Here is a 25566-nt window from a genome sequence, read left to right on the forward strand (position 1 = left end):
TTGTGGTGCTGTAGCATAGGATACAAAAAGTTGGTCAGATTTTCTGAAAACCTTAGTTTTATCCAAGTAGTAACATAGTTGCCTGTGAATGTCCAAGGAATGCAGGAGTCCTTCTCCTTTGTTCTGTGGATTTGGAAAGAAGGTGGGTAAATGGATGGTTTGATTTAGAACCACACTGGATACCACCTTTGGCATAAAGGAGGGGTTAGTTCGTAGAGAAACTCTGTCTTGATGAAAAATGAGGAAAGGCTCTACTGCCATTAGTGCCTGTAGCTCTGAGACTCTTCTGGCTGAAGTAATTGTTAGCAGCAGGGCAGTCTTCCATGATATAAACTTTAAGTCAGCTGAGAAAGCTGGCTCAAAAGGTGGTAGCGTAAGATTTTCCAGAACAAAATTGAGGTCCCAAGTTGGTGTTGGCGCTCTCCTGGGAGGCCTAATGTTTTTGGCCCCTCTGAGATACTGCCTTAGAAGTGGATGTGAAAATAAGGGAGGATCCGTGTTGTAGTGAGCTGAAATAGCTGAGGCGTGGATTTTAATAGATGAAAAAGAAAGTCCTTTGTGTAACATCTCAGTTAAATATTGTAGAATCTGAGGTATGTCCGGCTGAAGGGTATTTTGGCCTTTAGCTTGGTTCCAGGCGCAAAATCTTTTCCATTTGTCTGAGTAGGCTTTCCTGGTGCTGGGCCTCCTGGCCTCCAGAATAACATCCATAACAGCCTGTGAAAGAGGAGCTGGCTGGCTGCTTAGGTGATATGCCATGCAGCCAAATTTAAGGTTTTGACCTGGCTGTGTAGAATCTGACTGCCTTGCTGTGTGAGCAGATGAGGAATTTGTGGTAAAATCCATGGTGGGCCCTGGGCCATGTTCCTTAATAGTGGGTACCAGTGCTGGTGTGGCCAGTCTGGGGCAATGAGTATCATTTGGGGTCTCTCCATCCTGACTTTCAGCAGCACCTTTGTGAGAAGGGGCAATGGAGGAAAGGCATATACTGTCAGCATTTTCCAACTGAATGAGAGTGCGTCCACTTTCCAAGCTTGATGGTGAAATGTCCTTGTGCAAAATTTTGAGAGCTGATAGTTTTGGGGGTTGGCAAACAGATCTATGTTTGGGCGCCCCCATCTTTGAGTTATCATTGTAAATACTTGTGGATCCAGTTTCCACTCGTGGGTATCCATGATGTTTCTGCTTAGGTCGTCTGCCAATGTGTTCTTTTTTCCTGGCAGGAATTGAGCTTGTAATTTAACTTGGTAAGCCAGTGCTGTGTTCCACAAGGTCATTGCTTGCCTACATAGAGGGTAGGAGTGTGTATCCCCTTGTTTGTTTATGTACCACATTACTGTGGTGTTGTCTGTCCTTAGTATAAGCTGTCCTGGATGTAAGAGGTCCTTGAAGGCTGTCAGGGCATTCTGTACAGCTAGCATTTCTTTTTGATTGATGTGCAGATTCCTTTGATCTGCAGTCCATATGCCTTGAACGTACCGTCCTGCCATGTGTGCCCCCCAGGCATAGTCCGATGCATCTGTTGTCATAGTTTGCCTGGCTGGGGGTAAGGTGAAAGGCTGACCCTTGTTGAGGTGACATGCCTGTGACCACCATAGAAACTCCTGTTGAAGGCAGGGAATGAGAGGTATCATTGTTTCCAAGCTGTGGCTGTGTTGAGTCCATACGCTTTTTAGGTACCATTGTAATTTCCTCATATGCAGTTTTGCAAATGGTATTAGTAGTATGCAAGATGCCATAAAGCCCAAGGCCTGCAGAATTTTTCTTGCAGGGAGTTGGGTCTTTGTTGCCATTGTTTTGAACTACTGAGTTAGTTGTAGTTGTTTGTTTGGCGTCAGATAAGCCATCTGGGCCGTTGTATTCAAGCTGGCACCCAGGAATGTCATATTTTGTGAGGGCACTAGTTTTGATTTCTTTTCGTTTACTGTGTACCCTAGGCAACTTAGAAGGTGTTTTACAAAAGCCAGATGTTGTAAGAGAATGTCCTTGCTTTCTGCTTGGATGAGGCAGTCGTCCAGGTATGGGTATATTTGAATTCCTCTTTGCCAAGCATTTTGTGAAGACCCTGGGTGCAGTAGATAAGCCAAAGGGCAGTGCAGAGAATTGGTAATGGGTGGAACCTGCAATGAAACGGAGGTATCTTCTGCAATTTTGTCTGATAGGGACATGCAGGTATGCCTCCTTGAGGTCCAACGTTACTAGCCAAGCTTTCTTGCCCAACATGGGAAGAAGCTGCTATAGTGTTAGCATCTTGAATTTGGGTACTTGCAAGAAGGTGTTTAGAATTGAAAGGTCCAGAATGGGTCCCCAAGTATTGTCATTCTGGGGACTAGAAAGAGCCTTGAGTAAAATCCTTGGCCTTGCTCCTGTGTAGGTACCAGCTGAATGGCTCTCATGTCCATGAGAGCTGTAATTTGTTTTTGTGCCGCTGCCCATTGATTTTGTGGCAGGTTTGGCATTCCTTTTATCCTTGGCAAGGTGTGGAAATGGAATCTGTATCCTTATGAGATAATGTCTAGGACCCATTTGTCCTTTGTGACGATGCGCCAGTTGTCTGTAAAAAAAAATGCAAATTTTCTTCCCACGGGAGCTACCAAGAGAGTTTTGCTCGGCAGTTTGAGGCTTAAGTCATTGTGTTTGCCTTCTAGTAGTTTGGGACCTGTCTTCTCCTCCCTTCTGTGTTGCAGTGCCCCATTGGCGAGGTTTGTAAGGGATTTGTGCTTGTCCTCTGCCCCTTGGGCGCCTGTATTTACCCCTCTGTGGTCTGTCAGAAGCTGGAAAGGACCAATTTTTTGTTGGCCAATTTCTGCTGAAGCGTGGGGGTTGTACTTGTAAGAAATCTTTGACCGTCTGCATAGATTTTGCCTTATCCTCCATTTTCTTTAAAACCTCTTCTGCTTTAACCGCAAATAAGATATCCTGTTGTAAGGGTGCATTCTAGTAACTTTGCTTTAACATGATCAGGCAGAGTTTGTTCCTTTAACCAAGCATGCCTATGTACAACAGACCCAGTAACAGCTGCTCTACAGGAAGCTTCCAAGGAATCAAATCCACATTGTAAAGAATGTTTGCCCACCTGTTCAGCTGCATGCAACAGAGCCTGCATTTCCTTGAATTCAGACTGTTGAGGGTGCGTGCTCATCTTTTGTTTTATTTGAGACATTAGGAATTGCTGGTATTTAAGCATGTGGAATTGACAATTTATTGCTCTCATAGCTAAAGTAGCTGAGGTGTAAACCTTCTTCCCCCACCTATCTAGTGCTCTGGATTCTCTTTCAGAGGGTACAGGATTTTTAGCCATAGAAGCCTTAGCCCTTTTGGGACCCTGGGAGATTGTCTCTGGGTCAGCAACAGGGCTTTTGTAAAGGAATTTGTGTGAGTCAGGCACTCTATAATATCTATCTGGTTTGGCTGGAGCAGGAGGCAGAGAATCTGGATTTAGACTAGATTCTAAGTAAACATCATCCACAATGTCTAAAACTGGAGTGATAGCAAGTGGTCTGTGCTGGGGGAGTAAAAGAAACTCTCTGAGCCTTTTCTTTGAGTCGGAGTAGTCCTGGCCTTCCCAGTGGAAATGTTCCCTCATGGTATGTAAGGTTTCCCCAAAGGAATAGTCTTCAGGCGGAGAAGCTGAGGGAATGGAATCTTCAGTATCAGAATCTTCATAAGGGGGAAAGGGGTAATCCTGTTCCTCAGAGGAGCCTGAGGAAATAGACACTTGATCAGAGGAGGCATAATCCTCCTCTTGTCTAGGCCTTTTGTCGGGGGTGGGGGGGGGGGGTGGGAACCCATGATTAAAGAAATCAAATTTTCAGCCATTTTAAGCATCTGTTTCTTAGGCATGGGGCCTTTAACTGCAGACTGATGTGCAGTCTTTTTTGGTTTTAGAGGAGTCTTAAGCTTAGCATAAGATTTTATGGTGAGAGTAGTCGGTCTGAAGACACCTTCTAAAACCGAAGGTGTTTCCACAGCACCGGCCTCTCCTTCTGCCATGTCGTCGGCAGGGCCTAAAGAAAATGGCTGCGTCGGCCTAGAACTCTCTGCTTGAGAATCCGAAGCGGTCTGGGGTTCCAATTCTGCGGTCGCCAGGGGCTGCGTAGGCACCTCACTGAAAACCGGAGAACCGGCGACCAGCCCAGCCAAGGCCTCGGAGTCTGGCTTGGATCTAGGCTGCCTGTCTTTATCTTTGCGTTTTTTATGCACGTCGGTAGTCGGTTGCTCCGACGGCATAGTGTAATTAAATTTCCTACCGAAGTAGTGTCGTGCGAAATCAAAGCGTCACTTTATAGTTCCCTTATTGAACCTAGCACAAAACCGACAACCAGTGACATCGTGGTCTGGGCCTAGGCAAGGTATACAATAAGAATGAAAGTCCTTATGAGGTATTTGCTTCCCACAAGAAATGCAATTGTTAACTTTTTCTGACATCGGACTGAGGTAAGGAAAGGTTCCCCAACGGGGTACTTAGCTTTGAAGACTTCGGACTGAAATTCGATTCGAAAATCTCAGGTGTCGGCCGACCGGCAGTTGCGAACTGCTTCTGCTTCGGGCACCGCGCGGCAAGAAAGACTGTAGAAAATGGAGTTGGATGCCTCTTATATACCCCCGGCGCACTGACGTCAGGGAAGAAGCGACAGCAACCGACGCCGGACCAAGACTTTGGAATTCAGGCCGACTGCGGGACCGCCTGACAACAGGATAACCCCAAGTGTGATGACTGCAGCAGGGTAACATGATGAACTTCTTGAAGAGCCTATTGATGAAGGTGTATCAAACAAGTGGAAAACTGACATGCTTCTCAGCATTAAAAAGGAGTTATCTACTTACCATAACTTGGAATATGTGCTATCCAGCGTCTTTACTCATCATGGATGGGTCTTGGATCTGACCTCAGATACGAGCAGACAGAGTGAACGACAGCTCCTGAACTCAAGCTGCTCCCCTCCCAGGAACCCCTGCTACCCACAATACTCAGATCGAGTTTGCTAGATAAACATCAGGAGAGTGAAACTGTCCACACTAACGAACAACAGAACCAAGCATACCATTACTCCAAGAATCCCTTGGTCACCAGAAGGAGTGGGATGGCGGGTGGGAACATGATGAATAATGACACCGGATAACAAGGATTCCAAGTTATGGTAAGTACATAACTCTTTATCTGATGCTGTGTCATTATTGATCATGGATAGGTTAAGAGTCGCCAGCTATCCATAACCCTGGGAGGTCTAAAGTAAGGACATGCCAGAGCACAGAAGAACCAAATGAAGAACTAACCTTAGATACCAAATCCAACTTGTAATGTGTTACAAAGGTATGGGGATTTGACCAAGTGGCAGCAGCACAAACGTCATCCAAGGAAGTCTTAGACCAGAATGCTGAAAAAGTAGCCACCAACCTAGTGGAATGAGCTTTAATAGGCCTGGAGAGATCCCTGTGATTGTTTTTGTAAATGTGAGCTATGAAACAAGTTATTCAATGAGAAATTGATACTTTGGAAATGGTCCTACCTTTCCTGGCCTGACAAAAGGGTACGAAAAGCTAACCTGAGTTTCAAAAATTTTCAGTCCTCTTCAAATAGAATCACAAATGCCCATGTACATCCAGGCAATGTAGCCTGTACTCTCCTTTGTTTGAAAAATTGGGAAACAAGACGGGATGTTGAATAGATAAAGGTTATTTTCTGAGGCTATTTTAGGAATGAAGGAAGGGTTGGTCCTGAGAGAACCCCTATCCTTGTGAAAAATCATAAAGGGAGGGTTTATGCAAAGAGCCTGCAATTCAGAAACCCACTTGGCAGAAGTAATAGCCATCAAAAATACCACCTTCCAAGAAGGAAACTTAATATCACACATTGCGGCAGGTTCAAAGGGAGGTTGTGTCAGGGACTGAAGCACCAAAGTAAGAACCGAAGGAGGAGATGGATCTTTGAAAGGAGGCCCTGAGTAACAACACACCCTTTAGAAAGGCCTTGCAGAGCCTAGAAGAAAACACAGGACTATCACTTAGGTGAAAGTTAGAAATAGCCACCAACTGAAGCTTAATTATTGAGAAGCTCACTCTTTGCTGGAACAGAGAGGAAAGGAATGACAGAATGACCGGAACAGGAGCAGAAAAAGATCAATATCCCACTGATGAGCCAAAAGAGAGAACCTCTTCCATTTGCTGGAATATACATTTTTAGCAGAAGGTTTCTGAAATGCCAGCATGATGTCTTTCACCGGAGAAGGCAGGTTAACCTGACTGACAATCACTGGAATTGGAGGTACCGTGCTGTCAGTCTCAGGGATGCCATGCTGTCAGCCTCAGGGATGAAGGCCAGGGGGATGAGATCCTGGGATGGATCTAATATCCACAATGGATATTTCAGATAAGACCAGAGGAGGGAGAACCACATTTGAGGAGGCGAGAAGGGGGCAATGAGGATGAGAAGAGTTTTCAGGTGACGGGCTTTCTGCAAAACTTTGGGAATGGGAGGCACTGGAGGATAGGCATAGATAAGTCCCGGCAGCCAATCATGAATCAGAGTGTCTCTTGATGACTTCCCCGGTGGGGGAATCAGGGCAAAGTATTTGCTGCATTTGTGATTAAAAAGGAGATGCAAACAAACTGCAGCACAGAAGACCCCACAGGTCAAAAATCTGGCTTACCACTGACTGGTTCAGGGACCACTCGTGGGGACTCAGGATAGACCTTCTGAGCTTGTCTGCCAGCATGTTGGAATCACCAGGGATATGCGTTGCAAGAAGAAAGCGCCTGGAGGACATTGCCCATTCCCACACTCTCATGGCCTTTCCGGGCAGTAGATATGACCATGCTCCCCCTTGCTTGTTGATGTACCAGACTACCACCATGTTGTCTGAATTGCTACAGTCCCAAGAGGGAGATAATCCTGGAAGCATTGCAAAGATAGGAAGAGAGCTCTCATCTCTAGGACGGTGATGTCACCTTGGTCTCAGAGGGGGACCATGTGCCTTGGCCGGTCCTTTCCTAAAAATACCCCACCCCCACCCCAACAGGGAGTCGTCCATGATCACTATAGCTTACGACTGTGGAAGACAAAAAGGTCTTCCAAGCAGAAGATCCTTGGACCAGAGACACCACGCTAAGTGGCGCCGGCAGACTCGAGCTATCCGGATTGCCATGGATATAGGGTGAAGATGAGCCGACCACTGTACTGCAAGGATCCACTGAAGCACCCACATATGGAATCTGGTTAGGGGAACCAGCTGAATAGCCGCTGCCGTCGAACAGAGAGCTTGAACTATCAGGAGGGCAGGTACAATGTCCTGATCCAGGAGGAGGAGGACTTGCTCCTCAATCATGTCTACCCTGCATGGGGAAAGAGCTGCAGTCTCAGACACCATGTCCAGAACTCCCCCTATGAATTCCAGCCTCTGACATGGGGCAAGATGCGACTTGGGAAGGTTGACAGTAATGTCCAGATCATGAAATAGGCCTAGAGTGAAGTCTGTAGCTAGAGTGAGAAGATGCTTTGTGGAAGCAGTGAGGAGCCAATCATCCAGGTAAGTGAAGACCTGAAATCCCTGCAGCCAGAGATGGGCTGCTACCACTGCCATACATTTGGTGAACACCTGGGGGCTGAGGTGAGACCGAAGGGCAGGGCTCTGAACTGATAATGATTGGCCCCCAGCCGGAACTGCAGAAATCTCCTGGAGCGCCTGTTGATTTTTATGTGATAGTACAAATCCTTGAGATCTACTGAGCACATCCAATCGTCCTTGTGCAGAAGCGGAAGAATGGACTGAACAGTGACCATCCGGAACTTCAACTTCTTGGCCGATAAATTCAACTTGCTGAGGTCCAGAATGGGACATAGGCCCCCTGTTTTTTGGGGCACTAAAAAGAAGGGGTTTCTATCAGCAGACTGAAAACGCATGTTTTCCAATGCATCTTGGTTGAACTGACAAAACCAAAACTGCAAAATATCGAAGCAGTATGTAAGAGAATTCTTTCCCTGGGAAAGAATTTGCTTGGCTGCTTCGGTACTTTGCCATTTTCAGCACTGTAGTGCGGTCTCGGAGTTGGTATATTTAAGTGGGGGGAGTGAAGTCCCCCACTTAATCTCATGTTATAACGTGCTTTCTTTCTTTCTTTTTTTTTGTTGGAACAGCGTTTTATTTTCCCTTGGAAAAAAAATTGCTGTTCTGACAGTTCGGTTATGTAAGCTTTCGCTTACATGGGGTCGATTAATCACCGTTCACTTACCTAAGCGTTCAGTGATCTAATATAGACCCAAAAGAAGTGAGAGTAATTACTGGATCCTTGTTTTCTTGTTGGGACCTCCTGGATGGCTCTTTTTTGAAGGCGGTCTTGAATCTCTGAGAGAGCCAACTCCCTTTGGTGGGGTGGGACGTCCAGGAGTGACTTTTGGATTGGAGGGGGGGTGATTGAAGGGTATAAAGTATCCCCTGGACACAATGTCTATCACCCAACTGGTCCGAGGTAACAGCTTTCCAAGTCAGGGGGTGCAAGGAGATACAGCCCCTGACTGCCTCCAGGGTAGTACAATCAGGCAGCACTTCAGCAGAACTGAGGGGGCTTCTTCAAGAAGGGTTCTCAGAAGCCCTGATTCTGCGAACCTCTTCTGCCTCCTGGGCATCTGCCATCAAATTCCCTTCACCGGCTAGAAGAGGAGGATTCCTGAGGAGCATCTTGGAAGGAAGACTCTGCCCTGTGGAACCATGTTTTCTTACCACTCCTCTGAATCTTAGAGAAGGAATGTTGGGGAGCAGGAAACTTGATCCTTACTGCGGACAAGGTCTTTCCCTCCTGCTCACTGTGGGTCAGTATTTCTTTGACCGAAGGACAAATAAAGTAGATCCATCAAACCGGGCATTGGTAAAGAACACCTTGAAGTCCGCAAACCCACAGAGGCAAAGCCAGGCATGATGCCAAATAGCAATGCCTGTGGCTGCTGCTCATGAGGTGGCCTCAACCGCATTTGAGTTCAACCTCATTGAGGCATTAGCAAGGGATGTGAGTGGTAAGCTTCAGAGAAACCAGTTTAAGGCTCTCCGGATGTAACAACTCTGAAGCTCCAACACCAAATCCCTTTGTAGCTGTGTGAAATTTGCCTTATCATTTGTAGTCCTCAGTCTGAAGGTAACTGAAGCATACACGCACTTCCCAAAACTATCAATCACCCACGATTCTCTATTAGGGAATGGACCATAGAGCTCTGTTCCACGACCTCTTTCTTGGTGGCTGCGGCAACCACAATAGCATCTACAGGGACACCCTTATTCCAAAAACATCAGTCTTTCAGTGGACTTAGAAATCTGTCTGCTCTCTTGGGGACCTATTCTACTGTGTCCGGCTCCTTCCATGCCCTGATGGCAATGAGCTGGACTAGCTTATCCCACAGGGGGAGACACCCAGGAGGAAGATGGGCCCACCCCAAATGCCTTCAAGAACACGGATTCCTCTGAGGACGGGATGGGGGAAGACCAACTGCCCCCGTTCTTTCAGGATCTTGAGTTGGTCTCCAAAGGACACCTCCTCAGATGGTAGTCTGGGGTACATGTACCCTTCCTCAAAATCAGTGTCCTCAGTGAGGGACTCTCGAGGGGAGTCCAGGTGCCTCCTCTTATATGTCCTCTTCCGAGGAGGCTCCTCCACCATGGACTCTGGGGAGGACTTGGAGAAGGAGGGTACCCCCCGTGGGGGTAATGCACTTCTGAAGGAAATCCCGGGAGGGCTGACCCTGAACCTATGATGAAGACTCGCCACCCAAAACTGAACCAGGCTGGGGTGGGTCCACACCAGAGGTAAAGGGTGCTGAGCAACTGGAGATGGTCCTCTCTATCATCCATAAGGCAGACGGACTGGAAGAAGCCCACCAGTAAAGGCAGACTGGGACGGGAGGGGGGACCCCAAGTACAGTACCGATGTTCCCAGATATCATTCCCAAGCTATCCAAGGTGGATGTTCCCAAGGGAAAGGAATGGGCTGAAAACTCTGGACTGGATCTTCCCCCTCAGTGGCCCCCGCGGATCTCCCATGGCAAAGGCAACGCCAGCCCCACGGGCAAGGGGGGCTGAACCAGCCAGGGAGATGTGTGTGTGAGAGTGGGGGCACTACCAGACACAGACAGCCTCTCTTTAGGCAAGCTCTGACCCTATGTAGCCAAACTCACGAGAGTTTTGATATGGGTCAGGAGCCCCTCGGCAAGTGGCTAGGGGAAGAAAACAAGCCAAGTTCCTTTTGGGCTTTGAGAAAGCTCCACATCATCTGGTCCATATCAGACAGGAGCAAACTCATGGTAGACCAGAGGGAAACTGAAGAATGGCCTGAATGGGCTGAGTGTCTGCGGTCCCTAGAGGATGACCTGCTGGGCTGCTTTGGATCTGAAACTCTGGAAGGGGATGGAGGATCGATTATAACAATGGGTTCTGAGGAAGCTGTCAGATCTGATGCTCTGGCTGGATATGAGTGCACTAAGGACCCAGTGGATGAATCTGATGGGCTTTTCGGATCCGAGGGGTTCCGGTGCCAATCGGAACAGAGGGTCTTAGAGGATTCGGATCCGGCTGGGTGAGCAGAGGCTGTCACAGCCAAAAACCTTGGAGCCAATGCCCCCAAGGCTGGACTCGGATCCGGACACCTCAGCCATTTGGCAGGGGAGTCCTGAGAGGAACAGGGCTTCCTCTTGGGATCCTAAGGGGATTTGGAGGAGGAGCTTGACACCAGGGGACCCCTTTTAGCAAGCCTGTTTTGTAGAAGCTTGTTTCTATGGTCTAGGAGAGCCCTAGGGTTGAATCCTGCACAGATATAACATTGAACCTCAAAATGGGACTCTCTTAGACAATAGATGCACTCCTCATGCATGTCGGCAGGAGCTATCTTCTTACTGCATGAGGAGCAATGCCTGAAACCAGAGGGTTTTGTCAAACATAATCACAGACAAAAATACAACACCCCCCAACACACACACACACAAAGTTACTCAAGGAAAGGGAGAAAAAGTCACTAAGGAAGGGAAAAGAGTGGGGAAAAAAAACTAAAGGACCAACGATCAGCTATAGGAGGGGAGGGAACCTACTACTAGACTAAACTAAACTAACTACACTGAGAAGAAAAGAAAAGAGAGAGAAAACTTAAAAAAATATCCAAAAGGGCTACTTAACTGACCGAAGAGCTCGAGCTGCAGAGAAAACATCTATTTGCCGTTTGTGGCAAACGAGATCTGAGAATTATGGGTAGCAGGGATTCCTGGGAGGGAAGAAGCTTGAGTTCAGGAGCTATTGTTCATTCTGCCAGCTTGGATCAGAGGTCGGAACCAAGACCCATCCGTAATCAATAATGACACGGATCACTAAAATTATGTCACTGTGCCATATGAATTACTTGCAAGTAGATGGGAGAAAAAGTGGAGGTACCGACTAATTTTATTTTCCTTGGCTTAAAGATCTCTACAGATGTTGACTGCATGAAATTAAAAGACACTTGTTAATTGCAAGGAAAGCTAAGGAAAATCTGAGTAAGATTTTAAAGAGAAAAGACATCATAGTGTCAACAAAGATTCAACAAGTCAAAGCTATGTTTTTCTCAGTAACAACATACAGCTAAGATTGTTAGCCAAGTGTGCACTAGAAAATGCATTTCTTTGAGCTGTGGTGGTGTCAGAGAAAATACTTGAGAATTCTGTGAAATGCAGGTTTAAATCAGTCAGTACTTAAAGAAATCATCCCAAGTGGCCCACCGGCAAGCCTGGCAATAAAACTATAACATATATTTGTGAAGACGGGCTTCACTATAGAAGACACCTATTCTGGGAAGATTGAAGGCAAAAGAAAGCAACGTCACAAGTCAAAATAGATAAAAAGCACTAGAGTAGTAATTAATATGCATCTGCAATAACTTAAAAGTAGCAACTGTTGATCGGCCTGGTGCACTTAAGTGCTTAAGATCAAGAAGAGTAATGCATGAGTTCCGTCACTGCTGGAAACAAGCACGGAATATCCTGCTCCTTTTACAATATTCAGAAATGAACAAATTTAAATGGTAAATAAATGCACATATCCTAATAATCGCATACCAAATGTTCTGAACTCAAGAGACTCCCATCAAGTGAATGCAAGGTTAGCAGTGCTTTACCGTGCATGGGTATGGGTGGGTGCGTACATATACAATAGCATACACATAGTATCACTTAATTGCTTTAGTACTTTAAATTTTTGTGCATGCTAATTTTACTTGCTGGTTTTGACTGGCTACTGCTGATCACGATTGTTAGTTTTTAAAGTGAGGCTGAGAAAGTTTTTAACAGTTTTGATAAAGACCATTTGTTGCTGTGGTATGAAAGAGCTCAACTGTTTTTGAAGCAAAACGCATTTTCTTGTGAAGACAAGTGGAAATGTTCCTTTGGTTCACAAATATATGGTTTGTACTTCAGAACTGGCTGTGGATCTTCTTGCTACTTTGCCAGTTTTATAAACATATTTAGTAATAATCCTAACATATCCTGCATACAATGCATCAGTACATTAAACTCTTAAGAAAGGCAACAAGATAACAACTGAACTCCATTAGGCTGGTGCTGTAGGTATCAAAATTTTCTCACTGAAAATACAAATTGATGCAATAACTCAGTCAAACCTAAAAAAAACATGATAGTGGATACATAAATACACACACTCATGCACTTCAATGATAGTTGATACTTAATACATGCACACACATGACTTACCAGGACGACAGTTTCATTTGCCTCCTTTGGTTGGCATATGGCGACATGCTCAGTCACTGCTGGAGTCAGGCACACAACATCTTGCTCCTTTCAAAACAACCAAATATGAAAAAATACATGAAATGTATAAATGACACATCCCAGTAAGCTTTATGAGTGCATGTCCACATGAACACTTCAAAGTCTCCCACGTTAAACAAATCTTGAAGAGATGTGAAATGTTTCTAATGTCCTTTCAACCTCATCAATTGGGATTATTTGGGGGGGGGCAGAAAATGACACTAAGAATTTTAATACAAACTCTCAGTACTGCACATGCCATTAAAACATTCTTAAACTCTTTCTACCAGTCTGAGCAAACTATATTGACCACAATTTGCTAAACACACTTTAAAAACACAAACTGTTATTAATCATACGCAAATAAAACAAACGGAAGCAGTGCCTTGGCTATATGCCTTCTACTTGTTCTCAACCAACAGAAGGCATATAGCCAAGATGCTAGTTTAATCTGCTGGATTTGTTTATGATCAACAAAAGTTTGTGTTTTTAAGCTCCATTTGGAACAAGTGTCTCTCTTTACTAATGCCATTAAAACATACCTACAGAAAACCAAAACAATTAATCTATCCAGTCACTTCACTAGTTGCCTAAGCAAGGGAAACTCAAGTTTCATCTTCACACTGAACACATGCAACATTAAGAGTTAACAGGCTGCCTCTACCTAGAAACACTGAGTAATGCATACACCACTCAGCATTTTAGAGGAGGACAATGACTTATTTCACAAACACAACCCTCCAAGAAGGATTCCCCTGCTTTAGTGAGAGATCCCTGCAGTAAGGAAAACTGGTGATGAACTGTAGTGTATACACGTTAGATGTGTGTTATGAAACAATTTAATTATCTCAGACACACCTGCAGTTAATTTTTTCCTGAGATCAGAATAGAGATTCTCCCTATTAACAGCAATCTGTAAGGCATTTGTGGTGTTTTCCTGTATACAAGCTGTACATATTGACAGGGTGAGTATGTGTGGCACATCTGGGCCTGCAACTCACTGATTTAATAATAATAATAATAATAATAATAATAATAATAATAATGGTTGCAGCTGTTTAGCTTATGTCCAGTGTAGGTTAATACGGACTGTATGCAGAAATCTTATACTGTATAAAGATGAATATAATTTGTACACTTTAGTATGGTGAAACATTACAAAAGTGCCATAAATATAACAAAGGAATTTGTTTGTGTGGGTTTTCTCTGTGTGTTCCAGTTTCCTCCCATATTCCAAAGACATGCAATAGGTGGATCGGACACACTAAATATGTCATTGGTTCGAGTGTGCATGTGTGTGGTATGAAAGAACAACCGTGGCAGGGCTAGTGACTTTGTGGTATGAACTCTAGATGATTGTCAATGTTGAAGTAACACCCGATCCATCCTATGTAGAAAAATGGCATAACGGGGTTGTGGATGGATGCAGACGGCATTTAATTTTTGTAAGTAACGGGCACGAGCTGCACTGTTTGCTCTTTCTTTTCCCTAAGTGTTACTGTTGTCAGAAGCTAATGTTTGCCTATGCCCTGGCTTAAGTCTAGCTACTACAATTTTATTTAGAACTGCTAACATACATAATGTTTAACGTGTGTTCTAACAGAAGAAAAGTGTTTGTTTTCAAAATTTATGCTGAAGGCTGTTGTAGCAACACAAACTATGATATACAATTTTTTTTATTTTACATAAACATGTTTTACTAGTATAAATACCAGTGTGGATGCTTATGAAAGACGTGATAAGGATGAAAGCTAGATAATAATAAACTGAAAAATACAAAGGCTATAGGCATAATTTGGCCATGGTACCATGAAAATTCCCCTACTTTTGTTGGCAAGTTCATGAGATGTTTTATATCCATTTGAGCTATCAACTCAAGTATACTGCATCTTGGTTTAATGTCTTACTCATAAAGACAATGCACTCAGGAGTAGTGCTAATTGTAAAATTATAAAACCTAAAGAAGATGGGATGCATGACAGATGTTTAATATAAATGTAGTTATTTATGAATTTGTCAACCAGGCTAGAACATTGAGCTACACAGACCATTTCCAGGTTCAACTTGGGTGTTTTATTCTAGGTAGTACACTGCAGGAACACCACTAGAGAAGCAGTCCTATGCACTCAAACAGAAGAGCATGCAACAGCGATTACATTATGTTGCATGACAGCAGAAGTAGTAAACTACATACTAAGCTCTGCAAACTATAACAGGGAAAAACTTTGTTATTTACAAGTGTTATCTTACAGAAAGTATGGCTGCAGTTTTAAAATTAGGTGTTTATATAAACTGAGGCAGATGTGCAATGCCAGTGAGGTAGAAATAGACAGAGTCGGGGGTCGGGGTTTGGAGAAACGTAAATGGTGCCACCTCTATGGCTCTATGGAGGCACTAACACTTAGCTTGCTTAAGGAAAAAGGCTTTAAGTTCTTTCCTAAGTGTGGGATAGGAGACATTGCCCTTTATTTGATTGGGGATATGCTCCCACACCCTGGGGCCCAAAACTGAAAAATAAGTGGTCAGTATGTTTTAGTTTTGTGTAAGGGAGGAGTTAAGAGACTGGTAACAGATCTGAGGCTGTATGTTGGCTGTCTTATTGTCAAATCTGCTGGCAAAAAATGTGAAGGCTTCCATGCCTGTGAGTTTAAATATCATGGGACCCAGGAGAAGTGCAATACTTTGCTGAACATGCAGCCATTTAGTTTTGTCTAGCTTAAAATAGTGATGATCCCTCCTAGGGGAAGAGGGTTATGAACCTGTAGATAATGTGGGCAATGATTTGGTGTTATGTGAGGTTCTTCTTGCAAGAAGAGGCTGTTAAGAGATGACTCATACTCTAGTTGAGGGAGAAGAAACCTTTTGCCAAAGGCAGATCTCCTCTATGGGAATAAATACTTGTAAATATGTTTTCTGTGTAATGCAATAAAAGTAAGACAGTGTATTAGTAAGGGTGATCTAATATATTAGAAAAAAACTTATGGGAGGGTGTGGTACAGGATGGGCTTGTTCTACTGCAACCCAACGTGCAAATATGTGCTGTTTTGTAAACATTGTATTATAGTACATTTCCAGTCAAATTCTTTCTTAGAATCATAAAAAATAAAAGGCAACTGATTCTTGCCACCATTCATGCCTTGCAAATACCCACTCTTAGACTGAACCTCTTCTCTTCAGGAGGTTCAGACTAGTAAAGCTAGAGGTGAATTTATGAATACTCATCTAGTTGTCTAGTTCCCCATTTTAAGATAATGCATCACACTACTTAATTTGCAATGGGAGTCTATTCCAGAGGTAGAGAAGGAACTGCAAAATGAAACTCACTCTCTCTCTCTCTCTACCTTGTTTTAGTTATGTGCTGGTGACAATTTAGATCCCTAGTTCTGGTGTTTGTAGTACATTTACATTTGTGAAGATACAAAAGATTCAAGACTACTGATCCTCAATGGCTTGGAAGGCAAGAAGACAAAGCATACCTCACCTCTGAGGAGTCTATAACACAATGAATTAAGGGGAGCAGTGTTTCCACAATCTTTTCTGGTTGCTTGGATTTTTTGAGCCAGTGATGATCTTAGGTAGGAACCTCTGGGTTCCTTCTGGTTGTTTGATATGTCTAGTAAGGTACATCCCAAAGGGGCCACAACATTTAATAACTGGCATAATTAAATGTTGAGTACAATGAATATTGAATACAATGGGACAATAACCTTTTTGGATCTGGAAGATATCTCCTTGGTGATCAGCTTCCTGACTACTGTTGTCATGCAATGATCAAAAGAAAGTACAGTTGTGTACAACTTACCATAAATGTAGATGTTCAAGTGTATTCACTGTTGCAGCCATCAGACTTGGGTTATCTGCCTGCAGGTAGCCCTCAGTCGGCTCAAATACCAGTGTCTTGGGATTTCTGCGTCGGATGCTGTCACTTCTTCCATGACGTCAGGGGTATAAAACATGCAGCCGACGCCATTACATCAGTTTTTCTTGCCCCAGATGTCAGGAGCCCCCAAAATAGGAATCAATTACATGGTGTGGAACACCCCCAGTAAAAAGTAAATACCAATGTTATAAGATATGGCCAAACAAAAAGGATAGGTAGAAGTATAGAGAAGTCAGGGGGGCTGGAGGGAGGATAACCAGGACTGCAACACTGAATACACTCGAACATCTACATTTATGGTAAGTGTACACAACTGTACTATGTTCTTTGTGTTTCACTGTTGCAGTCATCACACTTGGGTTGATTCCCAAAGCTGAGGAAGGGTGGAGGCAGTCAAGAAGCATTAGGGCTGTCTAGTAGGTCCTGTAAGACTGTTGTGGCAAATTCAGCTCTGGATTTAGAAAAGACAGTTAAGTGGTAATGCTTGGTGAAGGTGTGTACAGAGCTCCAGGCTGCAGCTTCCAGGATGTCCCTGGTAGTGACTCCCCTGAGAAATGTTGTAGAGGTTGATGTAGCCCTAGTGGAATGTGTTCTGATCCCCTGTGGGGTAAGTTTCCCATGGTGTTTGTAGCAGAAATGGATGCAGTGTGCTATCCATTTAGAAATGGTTTACTTTGAAATGGCCCTGCCCCCTCTGCCCCTGAAGCAAAGCTGACTAGCAGCTGGTCAGATTTTCTGAAAGGTTTAGACCTGTCCAGATAGAACCTAAGCTACCTGTGCATGTCCAGGGAGTGTAGGATCCTTTCTTCTTTATTCTGAGGATTAGGGAAAAAGGTTGGAAAATGAATGGATTGGTTTAAAGCCACACAAGATACCGCCATGGGCATAAATGATGAGTTAGTCCTGAGGGAAACCCTGTCAGCATGGAAGATAAAAAGAAGTTTTGTACTCACGTTCCACATTGGTAGTCCATCTCACCCTTCATTTTTACATATGGGTTCGGAGCCAATCCTCGGCTCCGACTCGACCGATTTTCAAGCTCGAAGACTTCTGGTTGGCTCGTGACTAAGTAGGTATCCCATGGTGCACCAGTGCAATCCCCAGATCTTGTTTACTGCTCACTAGGAATAGAAAGAAATCCCAAATCAACAAACCAATACTAAAGGGTCGCCAACCAAGAAATTTACAGTATTACCTCCAGATCTTCCAAGATGGGGGCAGGAGGGCAGGTTGGTAAAAATGAAGGGTGAGATGGACTACCAACATGGAAAGTTATGGTGAGTACATAACTTCTTTATGTTAGGTAGTCTAATCTCACCTTCATTTTTACATATGGGGCAGCGTCCCTAGCACCTTATTCTTGGGTGGCTCATTGGAAGATACTCCTGAGCACCATGGAGCCAAAGGATGCTCTACCCCTAGAAGCCAAATCCAACTTATAATGAGTAATGAAGGTGTGAGGGGTAGCCCACGTGGCTGCTGCACAGATATGATCATTTGGTACCCTGGCTTGAAAGACTGCAGAGGTAGACAGAGACCTGTTAGAGTGAGCCTTGATCCTGTGGGGTAAAGGTCTGCCCTCCGAACTGTAGATGAAAGCTATGCAACTCTAAATCCAGTTAGACAATGACACCTTAGAAACTGGTAAGCCCAATCTGGAATCAGAAAAGGAAATGAACAACTGGTCTGACTTCCGAAATTCTTTGGTCCATTTCAAATAAAAACGTAGCGGTCTGTGAACATCCAACTGGTGGAAACGATATTCAGCTGCATTGCTATGATTGGGAAAGAAAACTGGAAGCTCAATGGACTGGTTCAATGTGGTAGAAGAACAAACTTTGGGAACAAACGAAGGATTGGTACGTAAAGAAACCCTGTCTTTATGAAAGACTAAATAAGGTGGCTTAATAGACAGGGCATGTAGCTCAGAAACACGTCTGGCTGATGTAATAGCTACTAAGAACACATTCTTCCAAGACAAATACTTTAAGGAAGCTGAATGAGATGGTTCAAAGGGAGGGGAAAGTTAGTTTGGACAACACAAAATTTAAGTCCCAAGAAGCCACAGGTTCCTGTAATGGTGGTCTCAGTAAAGTGGCTCCTCTCAAGAAAGTTTTGCATAACTTATGAGACATAAGGTTGACATTTGGAGATCCCAAATAAAAATGTGAGACAGCCGCCAATTATACTTTGATGGTGGCTGCGGCAGATCCCTGCTGAAAAAGCCCTGAAAGGAATTCCAAAATCACATGAATGGGAGCGGTGTAAGGATCCACTTTCATTTTCTGTGCCCAAATAGAGAACCTTTTCCATTTACTGTCATACAGCCTTCTGGTTGATGGTTTATGCGAGGATAAAAGAATATGGGACACTGATGACGAAACATCATGAAGCCCGACTAGAGATGGAACTGGAGCAGCCAAGCTGTCAATTTGAGGGTGTGGAGAGAGAGGTGTAGCAAACCAGACATATGGGTCAACAGATCTGGAACTGGGTCCAGGATCCAAGGATCGTCCAGGAGAAGAGACTCAAGGAAGGGGAACCAGACGTGACAAGGCCAGTAAGGAGCAATGAGGATTAACTTGCTTCCCAGTCAGTTGGCTTTCTGTATCACTTTGGGGATAAGAGGGAATGGAGGAAAGGTATAGAGAAGTCCCGTGGGCCAATCATGGACCAGAGCTTCTCTGGGTGCTTCCCCAGAGGGGGAATTAGGGAAAAATAACTGCTGCACTTGGCATTGACTGGACTGGCAAAAAGGTCGCAGGAAGGCTGTCCCCATTTTTGGAAAATCTGTTTCACTATTTCCCGTTTCAAAGACCACTCGTGGGGCAGCAAGATTGCCCGGCTCAGCTTGTCAGCTATCACGTTGGTTGTCCTCGGAATGTGTGTTGCTACCAGAAAGCACTGGGAAGATATCACCCATTCCCAAACTTGCATGGCCTCTCGACAGAGTGGGTAAGATCTGGTACTGCCCTGTTTGTTGATATACCACACAACCAACATGTTGTCCGATTCTATCGCAGTTGTTCCTGGAGGAAGGTCCTGAAGTGCTTGCAACGCCAGAAGCACCACTCATCTCCAGAACGTTGATATGCAGGTGAGCCTCGTGTTCTTGCCATGTGCTGTGGACAGTCCTGCCAAGATAATACCCCCACCCCAACCTGGGAGGCATCCGTGGTCACAGTGGCAACGGGTTGGGCAAGCACAAAGGGAGCTCCCGTGAACAAGTTGTTGGGGGCTATCCACCAACGAAGGTCCTTTTTGCATGATTCCATCAGCAGAATAGGGTGATTCAGTGGTAGATATTGAACTACCACTGGGAGAACAGGAGCCACTGAAGGATTCTCATGTACAACCTGGCTAAAGGTATTAACAGAATGGTTGAGGCCATCGTTCCAAGAAGTTGAAGAATCCATTTTGCTTTGACCTTCCAAAGTGGAAAAAGATGCTGAACTTGTGAGATGAGGTTATGTACTCTTTCGGCGAGAAGACAAATGGTCATATCCACTGTGTCTACCTCTGCGCCTATAAAATTCACAGATTGCGAGGGAAGTAATGCAGATTTTTCCCAATTTATGGTGATCCGTAGTTGAGCACAAAGCTGGATGGTGGCGTCCCTGTTTTGGAGAAGTAGATGCCTGGTGGGGGCAGTCAGGAGTCAGTCGTCCAAATACAGAAACACCTGGAATCCCTGATGTCTCAGGTGAGCTGTCACTACTGCCATGCATTTGGTTAACACCTTGGGGGCTTTGGTGAGACCAAAGGGCACAGCACGAAACTGATGATGGCTGGCTCCCAGCCGGAAGCGCAGATACCTCCTTGACACCTTGTCCATTTTTATATGGTAGTAGACGTCTTGGAGATCCAGAGAGCACATACAATAGTCTTTCCCTAACAGCGGGAGTATCGAGAGAGAGTATGCAGTGTGACCAAACGAAACTTGTCCTTTTTCATGGATTTGTTTAATCTGCTGAGGTCCAATATTGGCCTCCAGTCTCCAGTTCGTTTTGGGACTAAAAAGAACCTAGAGTAAGTTCCGGATCCTGTCTGGTCTGCTGTGACGGGCTGGATGACTCTTTTTGAGAGCAACTTGTTGATCTCCACAGTTGCCTGATCCCTGTGATTGGGTGGAACATCTGAGATCTTCTTGGGAACAAACTGTGGAAGGGAAAAGGGTATGATATAGCCTCTGGTAACAACTTTTTGTTCCCACTTGTCTTGGGTTATATTTAGCCAGGCTTCTGAATACAAAGAAATGTGACCTCCGACTTGCCCCAAAGAAACGCAGTCGGGCCCCACATCAGGAGCGCTGATAAGGCCGCCCTCGAAAGGAACCACGGCCTTGCTGGTACTGCGGAACACCCCTGCCTCTAGGGTGACGTCTACCATTTCCTCCTCCTCTGCCTCTGAAGGAGGATTCACTCTGTGTGTCCGGAAAGACCCTCTGGGACTTTTTAAACCACATCTTACCTCCCCTTTTGACCTTTGGGATATGGTTGAGAGGGGGCGGTAAAACGGACTCCCACGGCAGAGAGAGTCTTTCCTTCCTGTTCACACCGAGTGAGTGTTTCTTTCACCTTGGAACCAAACAAGGAGGAACCATCAAATGGGGTGTTGGTGAAGGTGGACTTAAAAGACTCCGCAAAGTTACACAAGCGCATCCAGGAGTGGCACCTAAGGGCAACTCCTGAACCCACTGCTCTACTAGCTCCATCAGCCGCATGAGAGATAAGCCGCATGGAGGAGTTAACTACCGAATTTAGGGTGGACAACTGAGCAGAGATCCTATCAGGGACTCCCTCAGGACAAGCACCCTGTATGGAATCTCCTAACTCCTTGAGGAGATACCTCTGCAACCTCTTGAAAAGGGTAAGATAGTTCAGAGATCGAAGTGTAAAAGCCGCTGAACTAAATACACGCTTCCCAAATCTGTCCATCTGTCAAGACTCCTTGTCTGGTGGATGAACAGAGGAAGAAGTTTCCGCCAACTCCTTCTTCATGGCTGCTGCCACCACCATGGCATCTACGGGAACGCCCTTAGACAAGAATTCTTTTCCAGGAGGGGCAGAGAGGAACTTATTTTGTCTTCTAGGGACTGTCTCCACGGCATCGGGAGTATCGCACACCTTCCGACTAACCAGATCCATTAGCCCGCCGAAAGGTGGAGACACCCAAGAGGCAGTGGGTTGAGACCCGAAAGCCTTCAGGTACACAGACTCCTCATCAGAAGGATTGACAGTGGGCCAGTCGCACCTCTGTTCAAGGATCTCCAGAATGTCCACAAAGGAGACATCATCAGAGGACGACTTAGAGGACCCCTCTGACTCATCGAGGTCAGTGCCCGATGTCAGAGTCTCATCCTGGGAGTCAATATGCTTCCTCTTGCATACTATCTTCCAAGGGGGCTCCTCGAAAGGACCTTCTGGGGAGGCCCTGGAAGAGTGGGGGCCACCAGCCGGTGGCTCCTGAGGCTGTGGGTCTTTGCTGTGAGAGAGTAGGTACTGAGATCGAAGTGGGAGCCCTGGGGGGAAAAGTGCTTGTACCACTGGCAGGGGCTGTAGATTATGACAGCACACTCCTCATCACCGCAAAAGCAGACCTCTCCAGTTCTGAAGACCGTCCCCGCTCCGAAGAGACAAAGGACGGTGCCGGAGCCCGAGCCATCGGCTCCGAGATAGATGGAGGGTCCGAGCTCACCCTGGCAGAAGCACAGAGAGGAAGGCTCGGAACTGATGAAGATCAATTCAAACCCTCCCCCTCGGCGCCGACAGAAGAGCTTCAGTCCCTGGACACGAGGGACAGAGCTGAGTGTGTCGGAGCCAAGCTCAGCTCCAATGCAACAGCAAGGGTAGCCAGAACCGAAGGTTCCTCCGTTGGTAACAAGCACTCTGGCTCCGCAAAACCAACATGGCTCGGAGGAGGAATCACGGATGAGGACAAGACTAGTTTGAATGGCTCCGGAGCCAACAAAAATTTAGGCAGGGCAGACAACTTCAGGAGTCTCAGTACTACTCTCTCCACATCCTCTTCCGAAAGACTCCTAGAAGATCTAGAAGATAAAGTTGGGGATCTCGACCTAGCAGGCACTGGAGATTTGGCCATCAAGAAGACCGGTAGGGATTCTACAGACCGGCTTTAAGAAGCAGTCTCAACTATTTCCAAGGGTTCAGCAGTCGGCACCGAAGCACCTATGACCGACTCTGAAACCACGGTGCTCTCCTTCAGCTCCGAAGACTCAGGAGTCGAGGAGGCAGATTTTGTTAATTTGTCAGGTGGCTCTGAAACACCAGCTGGTGCCGGATAAGGCCTTTTTGAACCTTTTGATTTTGAGTCAGATCTTGACTTAGACGAAGAAACCAAAGAACCAGATAAAGCTTCCTCGAAGGTTGGCTTCAGAAGACCCCGAGTATCAGTTTGTTCTTTCTCTCCTGCAACACTCTAGGAGAGAAAGCATGACAGAACAAACATGATTATTGCAAATGGATTGCTCCCAAGCAGTAGAAACAGCTACTGTGGCCATCCGTCAAAGACATTTTCTGGGAGCACTTCATACATTTTTTAAACCCAGAGGGTTTGTGCTCCTTGCAATCCTTAGACATTGTAACACACAAGCAACCAGAGGAGAAAAGAGAAAGAGAATGACTGAAGACTAGGTCCTCTAACTAAAACGGGCCTAGCCCTGCAGAAGAATTACACGAGGACTAGGTCCTCTAAGTTAAACGGGCCTAGCCTGGTATAAGAAAAAAAACTAGGTCTTTCACTAAACAACAGACAGATATTCAGTCGAGTAGAAACACGAACTAGGTCCTCTAAGTTAAACGGGCCTAGCCCTCTGAAGAACTGGGTCTTCTAATTCAAACAGACCAGGTATACCACAACACACACACACGGTCAAAAGGTAGGAGAAAAAAAATTTAACTGTAAAGTGATTAAGACTTTAGCGGGTCCCCGCTAAAGACCACCAGTCTACAATACTCGATTGACAAGAAAGTAATAAATAGGAGCCCCTATTGATTATGAACGGCGAAACCGCCCAAACTATCTAGACAATAAATCGCAACTGCGCCTAACTACTGATACACAGGAGACTACTACTACTGGTCACACAAGACCACAAGGCAATTAAGGTAAACCCTATATGTATACTTTCCAGTAAATAACAGGAAAATGGCGAAACCGCCAAAACTAACGATTTAGGCAAAAAGCGCAACTGCGCCTAACTACTGGTACACCTAGGATACTACTGCTACGATCACACAAGACAATTAAGACAAAGCCCTATATATGTATATTTTCAGTAAATATGCAAAAAAGCACTAGTTAATGAAAAATGCAAAAACTTAGCCAGAGCCAAGAGAAGCACATCTGAACTCGTCGACGTGGCAAGGAAGGGGTCAGAGGTAGGTGCCATGGTGGCACTACTGTCAGACTGCGCAAAAGTGGGTACTAGTGCTGGCATGGCTAGTCTGGTGCAATAAGGATTGTCCTTGGCTTGTCCTGTTTGATCTTTAGTAGAACCTTTGAGAGGAGGGGCAGAGGGGGGAAAGGCATAGATTGAGAGGTTTTCCCATGTAAAGGACAGGGCATCCACTTTCCATGCTTGGCTCTGGGGAGTCCTAGTGCAATATTTGCTCAACTGATAGTTCTGCAGGGAAGCAAAAAGGTCAACCTCTGGTGCCCCCACCTGTGGATCAGAAGCTTGAATAATTTGGGTGCCAGTTTCCACTCGTGTGGGTCCATTTGATTTCTCCTTAAGTCGTCTACCAGTGAATTTAGTTTGCCTGGCAGGAATTGAGCTTGCAGGTGCACTTGATTGCTCAAGGCTGTGTTCCACAGAGCCATGGCTAACCTGCAGAGTGGGTAGAAATGGATTCCCCCCTGCTTATCTACCACATAACTGTGGTGTTGACTATCTTTATCAATAGTTGCCCTGGAAGAATAAGACATTTGGAAGCTGTCAGAGCATTCTGTAAAGCTAACATTTCTTTTTGATTTACATGCAGGTGCATTTTGCTTTGGGTTCCATTTGTCTTGAATGCATTGTCCTGCCATATGTGCCCCCATGCATAGTCTGATGCATCTGTTGTTAGGATTTGGGCAGCAGAGGGTTGAGTGAAAGGAAGTCCCTTGTTGTGGTAGCAGGTCTCTGCCCACCAAAGGAACTCTGTCCTTAGACAAGGAATGATAGGAATCACTGTTTCCAGGTCCTGAGAATGATGACACCAGAGACTTTTTAAGTACCACTGAAGTTTCAACATATGCAGTTTTGCATATGGAATTAGCAGAATGCAAGAGGCCATGAACCCTAGGGCTTGCAGCATTTTTCTTGCAGATAGCTGGGTTTGGGTGGCCAGTAGTTTGTCAAATAAATTTGTTTTTCTGGAGTGAGGAATGCCATCTGTGAAGTTGTGTTCAAGCTTGCTCCCAGCAATACAATCTTTTGGCTGGGTACCAGACGTAATTTCTTTTTGTTGATGGTATACCCCAGTGAAGTTAGAAGTCTCTTTACAAACATCAGGTGCTAGAATAGCAATTCCTGACTGTCCGCCTGAATTAGGCAATCGTCCAAGTATGGATAAATTTGAATTCTTCTCTGCTTGCAATATGCAATGGCTGGAGCTAGGCATTTTATGAATACCCAGGGAGCAGTAGATAAGGCAAAGGGAAGTGCAGAGAACTGATAGTGTATACAGCCTGCTCTGAAACGTAGATATTTCCTGCAAGATTCCCTTATGGGGATGCACAGAATAGCTTCTTTTAAGTCTAGGGTGACTAGCCAGGAGTCCTATGCTAGCATGGGAAGCAGCTGTTGGAGAGTAAGCAGTTTGAATCTTGGAACTACCAGGAAGGTGTTGAGAATAGACAGATCCAGGCTAGGACGACAAGAGTTTTCTTTTCTGTGTACCAGAAACAG

General features: G+C 45.2%; 1 protein-coding gene across 1 annotated transcript in view; it reads right to left on the reverse strand.

The window, feature by feature from the left end:
* LOC122809125 overlaps nucleotides 1-25566 on the reverse strand; it is a 3089885-nt gene that overhangs the window by 173545 nt on the left and 2890774 nt on the right. Inside the window, exon 19 of the mRNA XM_044080384.1 lies at nucleotides 12713-12799. Within this exon, the coding sequence (XP_043936319.1) occupies nucleotides 12713-12799 (87 nt within the window). The remainder of the gene's footprint in view (nucleotides 1-12712; nucleotides 12800-25566) is intronic.

Source organism: Protopterus annectens, chromosome 8.part0 (assembly GCF_019279795.1).
Source record: "Protopterus annectens isolate FY-2018-M chromosome 8.part0, PAN1.0, whole genome shotgun sequence".
NCBI lineage: Eukaryota > Metazoa > Chordata > Ceratodontiformes > Protopteridae > Protopterus > Protopterus annectens.